The sequence below is a fragment of the Octopus bimaculoides genome, chromosome 14 (genome assembly GCF_001194135.2).
Source record: "Octopus bimaculoides isolate UCB-OBI-ISO-001 chromosome 14, ASM119413v2, whole genome shotgun sequence".
Taxonomy (NCBI): domain Eukaryota; kingdom Metazoa; phylum Mollusca; class Cephalopoda; order Octopoda; family Octopodidae; genus Octopus; species Octopus bimaculoides.
The window spans coordinates 31,555,786-31,571,447 of record NC_068994.1 but is presented as its reverse complement, the minus strand read 5'-3'; the positions used below and the strand labels follow the sequence as shown (position 1 = coordinate 31,571,447).

At 38.2% G+C, this 15,662-nt stretch overlaps 1 protein-coding gene across 2 annotated transcripts in view; it reads left to right on the top strand.

The window, feature by feature from the left end:
* The window catches only part of LOC106874067 (nuclear pore complex protein DDB_G0274915), a 69,020-nt gene that overhangs the window by 43,186 nt on the left and 10,172 nt on the right, over positions 1-15,662 (top strand). The window contains exons 2-5 of one of the 2 annotated variants that reach the window (XM_014921645.2): positions 1,316-1,370; positions 5,295-6,551; positions 10,083-10,161; positions 11,405-13,020. In XM_014921645.2, coding sequence (XP_014777131.1) covers positions 5,502-6,551; positions 10,083-10,161; positions 11,405-13,020 — 2,745 coding nt within the window. In that variant the 5' untranslated portion in view covers positions 1,316-1,370; positions 5,295-5,501. The remainder of the gene's footprint in view (positions 1-1,315; positions 1,371-5,294; positions 6,552-10,082; positions 10,162-11,404; positions 13,021-15,662) is intronic. The other variant, XM_014921646.2, reaches the window with a different exon arrangement.

Here is a 15,662-nt window from a genome sequence, read left to right as displayed (position 1 = left end):
ACTGCTGAGTTACAGTGACATAAACTCACCAACACCAGCTGTCAAGCAGTGGGGGGGGACAAACACAGACACACACACACACACACACACACACATTGTGTGACATGCTTCTTTCAGTTTCAGTCTATCAAATCCATTCACAAGGCTTTGGTTTGCCCAAGACTATAGTGGAAGACACTTGCCCAGGGTGCCATACAGTGGGACTGAACCTGGAACCACGTGGTTGGGAAGGAAGCTTCTTACCACACAACCACACCTATATTTTCAAATTCAGATATTTGACAAAAGAGTGAAATCATTCTTATTTTGTCTGGTTTAAATGTGTATTTTGCTTTAGCAACAGCTACTTAGCCTAATTACTTTACACTGTCAAGTGCAATGCCTTATTTTTCTGAGTTTAAAACCTACTAGTGTTAAAGTCTTATAGGGGTCAATTAATTAAGTCTCATTAAAGTATATCAATGGGTGACATATGCACTTTTCCTTTCCCTTTTACAGTAAAGGATGTCAATTGTCTAGACCAAGCCCGACCAACTCAAATTACATTGTGGGCCACTTTAATCACAGAAAGTTTTTTGAGGGCTGCTTGTATATTTTATGAACTAATAGTCAAATAATCAAATTACAGAATCAAGAATTTTTCATACTTTTTGTTTGTTTAGAATTATGAAATTGTCGGCTAATGCTTTATTGCCACTTATAAATTTTAAATTTATTTTGAAACAAATGTTTTACACAAGCAGTTTTATTTTGAAATTAAACACAATATTTCCAAGAAAGTGTGAAGCAGGCCACATGCAGACCACAAGCCTCAAGTTGGCCAGCCCTGGTCTAGACTAATCATTCTTTTTTGTTTTTTAAAACATTCACTGTGATAGCCATTTGGTTTTATATAGCTCAGAGTTCAGTTCCTTCGTGGATTTGTCTTACTTTTAGAAATCACATTTTAAAATCATGTAAAGACTTAAGTGATAGGCAGTAGGTGCTGATCTTTACTTTATATGGATTTGGAGAGGAGACAAGCACTTTCTAGATCACTAAAACCACCTGAGCAAATATCTCTGTGCCCTGTGATGTTAATACATGCATACAGAGGAAACACGAAACTGGATTGATATTCATAAAATGTTCTGTTTGTAAGGTTGTCTACAGAAGTAGTTTGACTGTATGCATGTAAAGTGCATCTGCTATTTGCATGGTGTAGCTAATATTTGAAGGATTTGTTTTAGTCTGTATTTTCTTTGTTTAATGCATGTGTGTATGTGTCTATGTGTGTTTTATTTTCTCATTTTTGCTCTTCACTTCTCTGTCGTAGCAAGTCCTGACAATCCAGTTTGTAGGTTTCTTCAAGCAAACCTATAAGGACTATGGTATGTATCTCTCTCTCTCCCTTTCTATCTCTCCCGCCTCTCTCTCTCTCTCTCTTTCTCTCTCTTTATTTGTGTATCACTCCACTTTTCTTTTATCACTATCTCCTCTCTTTCTTTCCCATGTTTCTTCCCTTTCTCTTGCTTGTCTTACTCCTTTACTCATACATATGTGTGTCTGTGTTACATGTGTTCACAAAATATCTAAATTACACCTTGCCTCCCTCGGCCATATGCTAAAAAGTCCTTCACTCTACCACCCACTCTTTTCAAATTATTGAAAGCTAACCTTTGTCTCTCACCCTTTCCTCAAAAATAAACAAAAAACACTTGAAAGCTACTCTCCCTTACAAATTTGCTTTTCTCATTCCACCCCCAACTATTCTTCCCTCTGCCTCTCTCTTTAGATAAAATATTTACAAACTTCCTTGTTGAAACACTTTCTCTTACAACCAAGTTTTCCACTTCTAAACAAAGACGTACATGAAAGAAAAAACAAGAAAACCTTACTCTATAGATCACAACAATAATACTAATAGTTGGTGTGATAATTGTTTGTGACCATTCTGTCTCATTTATGGTAATTAGCTTTAACCTGGTTGTGTAATACTGTATTAATAGTGGCAAATCCATTTGATTTAGTTGAATTTATTTATCTATTCATTAATCTTTTCATTACTGAGTGGTTAAACTGCTGCTTAACTTATTCAACCACAACTTGTATGAGTTCAAGCCTTTGTCCCATTGGGCTTGCCACATTTGCATTGTTTACCTCAATCAATACGTGGTTGGCAGGTGGGCTGGGGGTTTAACTTCTACCTCGTTCCTACTTCATGCTTGAATGGTAAGTTAAAGTTTATAAAAAGTGGCAAACTTTTTTTTAATCTTTTATTCTCACTGAATTTAATTTAAATGTGTGAATTTGCAAGAATAATTGATTAAAAAAAACTCAGAGAAAACTCTCTAGAAACAAAGAAAAGGAAGTAAATCTCCACTTCAGTTACTCATTATCATAATTATCTTTTATTATTATTATTTTTTATTTATTTATTTATTTATTTATTTTTTACTTGTTTCAGTCATTGCGTTGCAGCCATGCTGGAACATTGCTTTGAAAGGTTTTAGTCAAACAAATCTGTCCCTGTATTTATTTATTTATTTTTTTTTTAAAGAGATTTGTAATTATGTTGATCTCTATCACTGAACTGCTAACTAACATGAGTCAAGCAGTGATTGGGGACAAACACACACTCACACACACATATACATTTATTTATGTATTTATTTACTTGTGTGTGTGTGATGGGCTTCCATACAGTTTCTGTCTTACCAAATTCACTCACAAGACACTGGTTGATCTGAGGCTATAGCAGACACCTGCTCAAGGTGCTTCACAATGGAACTGAACCCAAAACCATGTGCTTTCAAAGCAAGCTTCTTAATCACGTGGATGCCTGTGCCTAATGGGAAACATTTTCAGCTGAGCATGTCAAAATTTTATTTCTTTAGCAATCTTGTTATTGGTGTATCATTTATTTACTACATATATTTGTGTTTTCTGGAAGAACCTATAAATAAGATTTTTATTATGTGATAGTGAAGGGAGATTTTTTTTTTCTTTTCAAAGTCTATTGTGTGTCACATAAAAACTCATGGTTGGTGTGTCACTGCTGACACATGTCATAGATTCACCATCACTGCTTTATCATTTTAAAAAGAAAAAGGTGAACATCATATTGCATAATATAGTTTTAGTTACAGTATGTCTAAAAACAAAGATGGCATAGTTTTGATTTGAAACATTTTGATAATATAGCATTTAAACTGGTTAGTCGCTTCCCTGGCACTTGTGCCAGTGGCACGTGAAAAGACATTCGAGCGAGATTGTTGCCAGTGCCGATGGACTGGCTCCTGTGCAGGTGGCACATAAAATACTCATTTCGAGCGTGGCCATCGCCAGTACCACTTGACTGGCCCTCGTGCTGGTGGCACGTAAAACACCCTCTACACTCTCGGAGTCATTGGCGTTAGGAAGGGCATCCAGCTGCAGAAACTCTGCCAAATCAGATTGGAGCCTGGTGTCACCTCCTGGTCCACCAGTCCTCAGTCAAATCATCCAACCCGTGCTAGCATGGAAAGCGGACGTTAAACGACAATGATGATGATGATGATGACATCCAGCCCAAATATTCTACTTATTTTATGCTCAACCTGGTCTGATCAACCTCTCGCACTAACCTTACAATGTCATTCTAAAAAGAAATTGTCACATCATCAAGATCTTGAAGCTACATGATAATGCATGGTCAATTCAAAACAATGTAAATAAATAAGCATTGCATTTAACTGAGTAATCTGAATGCTACTTTAAAAAAATGGAGGTGGATGTATTATATATTGAAGGGGCCTAACATGCTGAATTGCTAACACAAAACATGATTATTATTAAAGGTGGCAAAGAAACCAACACACCAGGCAAAATGCTTAACAGCATTTCTTCCATCTTTGTATTCTGAGGTCTACTTTGCCTTTCATCCTTTCAGGGTCAATAAAATAAGTTCCAGTTGAACTCTGGGGTCAATATAACTTCAGAGTCAATTTACCCCTGAAATTACTGGCCTTCTGTCAAAATTTTAAACTATTTTTAAAAACAGCAAGCTGGTGGAATTGTTAGCATGCCATGCTTAGCTACATTTCATACATCCTTACATTCTGAGTTCAAATTCCGCCAAGGTCAACTTTACCTTTCATCTTTTCGGGGTCAATAAATTAAGTACCAGTGAGGTCAGTGTAATCAATTTAGTCCCTTCCCAAAAAATTTCAGGCTTTGTGCCTAAAGTAGAAAGGATTATTATTATTATTATTATTATTATTATTATTATTATTATTATTAGTCTATATCAATATTTTATGTTTATTTTTATGCAGTTTTGTGCATGTTTTCCATTATTGTTTAAATCCCCAAAACATCAAAGGGAATCTAATAATGGGACTCATAGTTTGGACAGTTCCACATCACTTTGATGTGGTCAAATCCCATAGAAACTTGATCAAGGCAATTCTACCCTTTCCAAATAGACTGGCAGTCCTTTTAAAAATGTTATGCTGGTTTCATCTTCATAATTGCATTAATGGAATATTTGCCTTTCTTTGCTTCTGCAACTTTTGCAAATAGATTCTTTAGAAATATTTGTAGAGACCCAGAGACAATTGATTAATGTGAAACATTCCCTTTATTTACCATATTTAATGGCATATAACAGGGTTTTTTTGTTTTTTGTTTTTTGCTTTTAATTATCTCTAAAAGAAAGTCATTCCAGGTCCCTGTATTCAAAGTTAATGCACTAAAAACTGTTTTTCCTGAATACACGCTGCTGAAATTGGGGTGCATCTGATATGCATGTGTATCTTTCATGCTGTCAAATATGGTAACTTTGTTCCCATTAACTAGTTAATTAAATATAGTGTTGGAAATTAATGTGTGTTTTAGTTTTAAACTTACAAATGTTGAACAAAACTGATGGTACAATTTCTCAATTTCAAATTACTATATTTGATGGCATTTAAGATGTAATTTTTACCAAAAAAAATTTCTCAAAAAATCACCCTGGGTTCTATATGCAAAGTTAAATATGCACTGCTGAATTTTGGGTGCATCTAATATGTCCATGCATCTTTTATGCCATAAAATACTATAAGTTTTATCCATGTTTATTGTGATCTGCCACATGAACTTGACACTTTTGTTTTTTTGTTTTTTGTTTTTTACATTTTACATTTTAAGTTAGTTGTACTCACAGAACATTCCAAGTGAATTTAAACCCATAATTCATTGATATAAAAATCCATGCTAAGTGTCTGAATTTGTTCATCAGATTCTCTTGCTTTTCTGTTTGCTAATCTTACAATTATTTTCTTTGTTTTCAGCTCAGCTTTCGCTCTCTATCTGCTGCTGACATTGCTTAAGGTATGAAGTCGGTTTCCTGATTGGCTGTTGTTTGTTGATTTAGAGGAGAACCCCATGAATGTCTGTCACCTAATCCACTGTGGCACTAACTAACAACTATCACTGTGGCTGCGGTTGTTCCCACAACTACAACCACTGACACAGCAGCGGGGGAAGCAAAGGACAGAATGATTGATGTTAGTGGTCGTCAGCTGCAATCATTGTACCCATCAAGCCGAACTGTTGGACGGGGTGGTTATCAGTCGCAGGAGCGTCTGACCCCAGTCACTTCAGTAGCTGCCACTTCATCAACAGCAGTGGCTATGATTGGGTGTGCTCAGAGCCTTGGACGGGAGACAGCACCCTCCAAAGCACTCAACTTCCCCTACCAGCATGTGCAGCAAAGTTTGCAGAAGGATTTGGATGAGTCTCGGCTGCAGAATCCACTGTTAAGTCAGCTGCCATGGCAACAAGGTGATGTTTCAGGGCATGGCACTTTCCAGTCCCCTTTGCATTGTAGTAAACAGCAAGAGGCCCAGATATGTGATCAGTTGTCTTCATCCCGGTGCCCAGCTCAATTAGACAGAGTGACATCATCTGAAGTATCCTCTTCAGCTGTTGACAATGCTTGTTCAGCTGTATCATCTAACCCTGCATCCCATCAGTTATATAGTGACCTGAAGGTTAGCTGTCCTTCCTCAGTGTCACAGTTACTACCCTTTCTGACTGCAACTTCTGTGTCACCAACATCCTCGTCATTGTTGATTTTCTCCTCTTCCTCCTCCTCCTCCTCACAGCAGCAACAGCAAGTGCATCGTAAGCACTCTAGTCCAAATCACCACCAGAGTGGCAATAGTCATGGTCTACAACTTCAACCCCACCACAGGCAACAGCTGCCCCAACAGAAGCTTGCTGCCCACAAAAAGAACCTATCTTTTCTTTCACAGCCCTACCATTTCCAGCCAAGCCCTACATCTACTTCCTCAGTTCCTGTGACTGAAGATTCCAGTTGCAGTGGAATGCTGTCTAGCTGTACTTCTAATAATAGCATGAGTAGTATTAATAGTAGTACTTGTGGTAGTGGTGATGGCAATGGTGTTGATGTTAGTAGCCATGGGTTGTCCGACTCTTGTGGTAATACTGGGCATACTGTAGCTTACATCACTGATAAATTATGGAATCAAATGGTGCTGGATAGTGGCAGCCCACAACAAAGATCTCAGAGAGAACATCAAAAGGTAAGGCATATTTCATCTTTGATTATCATTTATGAGCAGAGTTTACATAGTAGCAACTGTATTAAATTGAATCTACATTCTATCGTGTAGGTTGTTGGATCATATTCTTACCATGGCCATCACTCAGAATTGAGGATGACATGGTAGCATGTGCTATGTTCTCATTAGCTGTTTTAGGTGCCTATGTAGTTACAAACAGACTTAGACATCCTCTCAGCTCTCTCACCTTGGACCCAGTGGAACATCCAGGATGCGATGGGTAGAAGAAGAGATGGCTTCACCAGCATTTAGTGCATGTGGGTTCAAAAGGATGAAAGGATAAGTTGATCTCCATTGGATTTGAAGTCACAGTACAGAGAACCAGGAAAATATCTTAATGCATTTTATTTGACACTCAAACAATTGTGCCAATCAATCACTTTATTGATCACATATCCCACTGCTAATGCTATTTTGCGTCATTTTGGTATGGAATTGATCTGTAGATGGACAATTGTCTGTCCAATAGCACAGTTAAGTAACCACAATATTTCAACAAAATCAAAATACATTATTTACATTTGATGGATATTTGTCCTCATCTTGTTGGTTGTTAACACAACGTTTTGGCTAATATACCCTCTAACCTTCATCAGGAGTCTTGGGGAAATTTTGAACCTGGGTTCTCATTCCTAAGGTATTTTTCAATGTTATTATTATTATTATTGTTATTGTTCAGATCACTGCTTGGAATCGAACTCAGAATCTTGGGGTTAGTAGCCCACACTCTTAACCACTATGCCATATGCCCATGGGCAATTATAGAGTGAATTTTAGGGCTTATACATCTAATATTTTTCTATTCTTCCTTAATACTGGTTCCCATATGCTGCTCATATCTGCACTCGGTCTGCTTAGGAGGTTGTTGTGACCTAGCATATGTGCTGCTTGTTCTCTGTCTATTATTTTAACTTCATCCCACAGGGGGAGGTGGTCTCCATTTTTCCATACATGATCAGCTATACCTGATTTATCAATATCTCCTCGTGTCACAGCTTTGCAATGTTTGTCTACACTTACTTTGAGGGGGCGGTATGTTTCTTATTTTTTTATTGCCCACAAGGGCAATAGAGGGGACAGACAAATGGGTTAAGTTGATTACATCAACCCCAGTGCGTAACTGGTACTTAATTTATTGACCCCGAAAGGATGAAAGCAAAATCGACCTCGGTGGAATTTGAGCTCAGAACGTAAAGACAGACAAAATACCGCTAAGCATTTCGCCCGGCGTGCTAACATTTCTGCCAGCTAATGTTTCACCTTTGTATAACCTACCACAGCTGCATGGGATGGAGTACATGCAGTCTTTGGTCATATTCTCTTCTATTGGAGGTTTTACTCGAAGGAGATATTTGCGAAGTGTTGTATTACTCTTGAATACTGTCCTGATGTTATATGGGCCGCATATCTTTTGTATCTTTTCGGAGAGGCCTTTCACATAGGGTAGACAGGCTATGGACAGTTTATTGGCCTCATCATCTCTCTTCTTCATAATTGGAGTGGATAGTATACTTTTGGGATTGTTGTTGCTTAACTGATCGTTATTGAGCTTGATCATTTCTTCGTGGTGTGTATCACAATTGCTACTTATATTCTTTGCACAATGTTTTAAGCACTGAGCAATCCCTCTCTTTACAGTATATGGATGGTAGGAATTGAAGTTGAGGTATCGTCCTGTAAAGATCGGCTTGTGATATACAGATGTCCTGAATCCATACTTGGTGCGTGTTATTAATACGTCCAGGAATGCCAGAAAACAATAAATAATAATAATAACATCAAAAAATACCTTAGGAATGAGAACCCAAGTTCGAAATTTCTCCAAGACACCTGATGAAGGCTGGAGGGTATATCAGCCAAAACGTGTTAACAACAAACAAGATGAGGACAAATATCTGTCAAATGTAAATAATGTACATAATTCCTCATCTCTTAAATATAGAACTGTAAAATCAAAATATTTCTCTGTATTCTGCTTTTATTGAATATACAAGAACTATTATGTTTATTCTGATATTTTCTATTTACAGTATACTCTTTAACCCTTTAGCATTTAAACCAGCATATCCAGCCAAAATATTCCACCTGTTCTATATTCAAACCAGCCACATTTGGCCTCTCACACCTTCCCTACAGTGTCATTTTAAAATAAACAATCACATCAAAATCTCAAAGCTACAAAGATGATACATGATTAATTTAAAAGAATGTGAATGAATAAGCATTACATTTGATAAAACAGTCTGAATGTTAAAGGATTAAATTAAACTTTATTTCGTTGATTGTTGGTTTTTAAGGAAAGAGCTAAAGTGCCGCCACTGAAACACGAGGGAATAAAAGCTGTCTAATTGGTCCTAATGGCAGAGGTACAATGTAACAACAAAACCACAATATAGTCTTTGAAGGTTGGAATAGGTGTGTACTGCTCTACTCTGAGCAGCAGTGTGCAGCTTTTCAACAGTACTTCACTTGATTGTTCAGCATTTATGATAGGTTTGAGACAGTAGTGAATTTTTTGCTTAAGTTTGCTTTCCAACCACATGGTTTCAGGTTCAGTCCCACTGTGTGGTGCCTTTTGCAAATGTCTTCTGTTATAGCCCCTGGGCAACAAACTTTTGTGTGTGGACTTGGTTGATGGAAACTGAAAGAAACTTGTTGTTGTTGTTGTGTGTGTGTGTTACTATCTCATTACCTTGACATTGCATCATAGTTGTCAACAAGTGTCACTGACATACAAATGGTGTCCTTCATTTCCAGTCTTCCAGAAAAAGTAGTCTGGTCATAGGGAAATATTTACCTTACTTGGAAACAGGTGAGGGTTAGGGTTAGGAAGGACATCTGGCCAAAGAAAATCTACCTCAACAAATTCCATCCAACTCATATACGCATGGAAACATGGATGTTAAAACGATGATGATCATGATGACCAACACCAATACAGTTTTGTTGCATCAATTTTATCTTTTATTTTTTACTTGTTTCAGTCATTTGACTGTGGCCATGCTGGGGCATCGCCTTGAAGAATTCTTAGTGAAATGAATCAATCCCAGTACCTATTTTATTAAAGCCTGGTACTTATTCTGCCGGTTTCTTTCACCAAACTACCAGGTTACAAGGTCATAAATACACCAACACTAGCTGTCAAGCGATGGTGGGAGATATGCACAGATATATATATATATATCTTTTATCTTTTACTTGTTTCAGTCATTAGGCTGCAGCTGTGCTGGGGTCATATATATATATATATATATATATATATATATATATTTGTATGTATATGACGGACTTCTTTCAGTTTCTGTCTACCAAATCCACTCACAAGGCTTTGGTTGGCCCGAGGCTATAGTAGAACACACTTGCCCAAGATCCACGTATTGGGACTGAACCCAGAACCATGTGATTGGGAAGCAAGCTTCTCACCACACAGCCACACCTGTAGACAATTTTAATTTTCTGTCTTCCCCATTATATTTTTTCTTTTTATTTCAGTCCTCCATGTTGTCTTCAGCAGATATGGGAAAGAGTTACTCTTCACCATCAAAACCTTCAGCCTCTGTCACTAATACAGGTAAGACAAGATCTCTTAACTTTAAACAAAAAGGAAGGAGGTTAGCTACTTGAGATATCTTTTATCTTTTACTTGTTTCAGTCAGTGAACTGTAGCCATGTTGGTGCACCACCTTGAAGAGTTTAGTCAAACAAATTGACCCCAGGAAAAAACACACTTTCACACACACACACACACACACACACACACACACACACATGTATATATATATGTACATACACACAATGGGCTTCTACACAGTTTTCGTTTATCAAATTCACTCATGAGGTGTTGGTTGGCCTGAGGTTATTGTAGAAGACATTTCCCAAGGTACCCTGTAGCAGAACTGAACCTGAAACCATGTTGTTGCAAAATGAGCTTCTTAACCACACAACCACTCCTGTACCTCTATATACAGTATTTGTTTTCTGGTATATGTGTCTTATGTGCATTTCCTTGTTTTAAGATGGTAGGGTGAGATTTGAGAAATACCTAACTTGGGTGTTAACCATAATCATCTCAGGTGAAGACCTAGTGTTCTACCCATTGTTGTAGACCTGTTGGCAAATAAAAAAAAATTTCTACAACTACTAGGCGCAGATATGGCTGTAAGGTTAAAATGCTTATTTCCTAAACACATGGTTTAGGTATCAGTCCCACCATGTGGCACCTTGAACAAGTCTCTTCTACTACAGCCCTGGGTCAACCAAAACCTTGTGAGTGGATCTGGTATATGGAAACTGAAAGAAGCCCTGTGTGTGTGTATGTATTTTTGTGTCTCCTTGTCTTGACATTTTGTGATAGTTATAAATGAATATCACTATCATACAAGCAGTATCATTTATTTCCAATATTAAGTGAAAACATGTCTGGTCATGGAGAAATATTACCTTGCTTGGAAAGAGGAAGGACTTCTTGCTGTATAAAACCTACCTCAATAAACTTTGTCTGATCCATACAAGCATGGAAAAGTGGACACAAGAACAATGATCATGACTTCTTGGTAATGTGGGAGGTAATTTGGCAGAAATGATAGGACGCCATGTTGACTGATTTATAATGTTTAGTTTCAGTGATCTAGATTTTGAGCTCAAATCTTGCTACTCTTCACTTTGCCTTTTATCTCTTGAGAAATGGTTAGATAAAATAAACACTCATGTTATTAAAGTCAATTTCACTGAGTCTTCTTTAAAAATCGGCTTTATTCTTAATATGAAGCAATTGTTTACTGCTAGTAATACTCTTTTTTTTAATTTGTTTTCAGAACCAGATCCCTGGAAAATCAAGACCTGTCATTCAGAATGCACTGGCCTTAATGCAACTCTGCAAAGTATGCTGTCTCTGAAATTAGGTGATAATCTAGAGAAGAAGAAAGTTTACCAAACTTTGCCTCCAAGTGGTGCCTGCACAAGACAAAGCTCTTGTCTGTCTGCACCTATCCTTTCTCATTCTGCTAGCTCATCCCATATATCTGAAGGCCTTCGGACTCGTGGTTATGGAAGCAGCTTATCTAGTGATTGTTCTGTGAGTAACAGCACAGACATTCCATTAACTACTGGCGACGTGGGTAGTGATAATGACACCATCAAGGACACATCTCCTGGCACTCCTCCATACCCACCAAAGAAGAAGCACTGCCGTTCCTTATCGATTCCATCAGAGAGTGGCAGCCAGAAACCATACATCTCAGCTCCAATAAACAGCTCCAACTATTTTGTAGCATTAGAACTGAGTCCAAGGAATTCAGGGTCACTGCTGAAACCTGTTGCCTTTAACCCTGTAACTGAGGACAGCTGGAGCCAATATCAACAGAGTTTTATATCAGCAGAAGGAGAATCAGTGTCGGAAGTTTCAGGAATTTCATCATCCACATCATTTTCATCACTCACAAACCATCCTGCTGTTTTCTCGGGTGCTGTCCATTGGCCAACAACTGCAGACCCATCTTCAATTTCTCCTAAAACACAACAGACTTTTACTGCAGTTTTGGATCCTATTTCGTGCTCCACTCAACTCAACAAATCCGTCACATTACTGCACACTCCACCAGAGTCTCCAGTACCCCGCCCTGCCTCTGTTTCGATTGTTGGTTATCGCGACGATGACGATGTCGAGAATAGGGCCTTTAAACCAGTATCGGACATGCAGACTGGACATGGTTACAATAACTCTGGTTTTTCTTCACCATCATCGTGCTCTTCCCCTTCTTCTTTTCCCCTCCAACCACGACCTCATCCCACCACAGTAACAAGCCAGGCCACTGGTTCTTCTTGCTTCCTCACTATGCCTCTTCCCAAGGCTTATGCATCCTCTCCTTTTGCTACTCCTGTTGCTGCTGCTACTTCATCGTCCCCATCATCATCACCAGTGAAACTGGCCACAACCAGTTGCAGCCTGCCACCACACACACCATTTTGGTCCTTTCAGAAACACCGGAGCCTGTCACTTGAAGACCAGTGCTCCATCAGTAACTCTACATCTCCTTCATCATTTTCACCATCCTCATCCATCCTCTCTTCACCCTCACACCCTCCTCATCATCCTCACCATTATCCGTCTCATACCCACTACCCTCACTCACGACAGCAACAGGTCCTTCCACTGCCTCATCCACCTCCCCCACAGATAATACCCACCCAACGTCTAATGCCACCCCAGCAGCAGCAACAGCAGCAGCTCGGAAAGACAGTCTCTGCCAGTGGGTCAACGCCAAGTGTACCAGCAGCATGCAAAACGTCTGTGTCAAACCCTTCTTCCCCCCGCCGTCAACGTATTCCGCGGTGCCGCTCACAGCCATGTGTCCTGCATGACCGTAAAGCTGGAGTGAAACGTCGCCGGGACTATGACAGGCCAACCCTGGATTTTCACAAGATGACACAGGTCAGTTTTAAAATCTTTTTTGTTGTTAGTGTTGTTTAACGATGCATGTGTGGCATGCATGCACACACAAACACACACTTTTTTATTTACTTTCTCCTCCTTTCTCTCCATACATAAACTCATGCTGATCCTCACTTTTGCACACATACACACGTTCCCTCTTTCTCGCTCACTCTGTCTCTCTCCCTCTCTCTCTCTCTTTCTCAGTTAATGTTTTCTAAATATATGCTGTGATTGCATATGTGCTGTTATTGAAGACACTGTTGGCCTGATCTTATCACAGACTGTTTCCTATGTCCCTGTTTGTGAAGTCAGTGCAGGTTTGCCATGAAGTGCCAAAGTTGCTTGTGAATGACATTTGAGTAATATAGGTGAAGAAGGAATGAGGAGTTGTGTCTGTGTAGGAGTGGGCGTTGTTGGAAGTGATGGCATGTAGGGCATTGATGTATTATACCTTCCTTTTTAGGTAGGTATAATCGTGCTACTCCTGCCCTTGGGTAGAGTCTTCCATTCATATTAACTTACTTCCTAGTTCTTCTCTCTATTATTATTATTATTATTGTTGTTGTTGTTGTTGTTGTTGTTGTTGTTGTTGTTGTTGTTGTTGTTATTAGCAGCAGCATCTAAAGTAGATGTCTAAAGTGTTTCATATAAACACTTCAGAATGTTGTGTTAATGTGAAACTGAAAATGTTTTACTAATGTTATGCAATAAGAGGATCAAAAGCCTGTGATATCCCAGAGTACAATGCAAAGTATCACTACAAATTGAGAGATTGTTGGAAAGTGCGTGTAGACTGATAGTGGCACACTTTCCCTCACTGATGCCAAATAGAGAGAGGCTTGGAAATGTTATAACAAGAAATTGTCGAATGTAGAGAACACATGGGAGTGAGCAGGATTATTCCAAGTAGACCCAACAGAGAGACTACGAACTGAAGTTGACAGCTATACAGTCAGAAGTGTTAGCAACATGCTCGTTAAAAAATTTGGTGTGCAAGTGGGTTTCCTTTGTTCTCAGTTTTCTCATATTTATTATGGTTCCCAGACAAATTTAAATCTGTGGGAATTCCTGTAAGCTGATGTTTTAATTCTCAAAGCTGAATCTGTACAAAATTTAAGGAAGAAATTCCAAGAGTTTTATCAGAACTTGGAACCAAGAAATCTTAATGAAACCTAACAAGGATAAAAGTTTTAGTTAGCAAGAAAGAAGATGGGACTTGTTAGATATTAAGGAAGTGACCTTACACAATATGCAGAAAGGTATACATCATATTATTATCTAACGTCCGTCATCCATGCTGGCATGGATTGGACAGTTTGACGAAGGTTGGTGTATCCTGTGTAAATTATGGGTGCATGAGAGGTATAAAGGGATTGACAATTGATAGAGAAGTAAGACTTTATATGTAGAAGATACACAGGAGCAGTTAGCAAGCAGTCAGAGCACCCTTGATGTAAATTGTTTCAAATGCTCAGAAGATTCTGTTTAAGTAGTTAATAGCTTCTGTAACCTAGGTGACCTAATTAACAGTGGAAGTGGGTGCTCAGAAAGCATAGTAGCAAGAATAAGAACAAAGTGGAAAATCTTTGGGTGATATTACCTCTACTGACAACAAAGAGTATCTGACTTCAAGTGAAAGGCAGATTGTATGATGCTTGTATACGAAGTGTAATGTTGTATACCAGTAAATCATGGATACTGAATGTAGTGGATGTGCAAGGCTGTGAAGAAATGAGATGCACATGCTCCACTAGATATGTAATGTTTGTGTGCATGAATGACTGAGCACAAATGAACTGACAGAAAAATTGTGTATAACAGCTATGAGATGTAGTGTACAGGAGAGAAGAATACATTGGCTGGCATGTGATGATATTTATGGGGTGTTGGGTAAAAAAAAAAAGGGTGATTTAAGTGAAAGGAACTTGCAGATAAAGGGTTAGGAAGAAGGGATGAAGACTTGTTTCAAAAGGCTAAGCCTCACAAAGGATATAAGAAAAAGACTACAACACATGGCATAACTATGCTGGAAAAGATCTATACATCTCATTCAAGCAGGGAAAAAAAACACAGATGTAAAAAGGATTCTTATGATGATGTATGACTATAACTGTATGACTGTGTATGTGTGTATATATACGTGAATGTATGTATTTGTGTGTTCATGTATAATTGCATGTATGTGTGTGTCTTATGTATGCTTTATTTATTCAGATGTGTATGCATATCTTGTAATATCTATCACTGTACTGTCTTTTATTTGTGTTAAAAATCAAATTCCAAATTGCAGACACTTATACATACAAATATAAATACACCCACACAGAATTTGCAGTATTTGCTTTTGTGATTGTGGGTGACCGGTGCTAGTGTGTGGGATGGGCAGGTAGGTTAAGATGGTGTACTGAATGCACTAGTTAATCCAAATTTGTTTTGTTTATTTTTCTCTTTTTCACTTATTATCTTCTTTACTAATTAACCTTTCTCAACCTCATCTAAAACCCTCCCCTCCAGCACACCTCATCTGTCCAGTTTATCTGTATCTCTCACACTCAAACACATTATACATATGCGTGTACGTGTGTGTGCATGTGTGTGTATAGATATATATATATATATATTTTATTTATATATATATA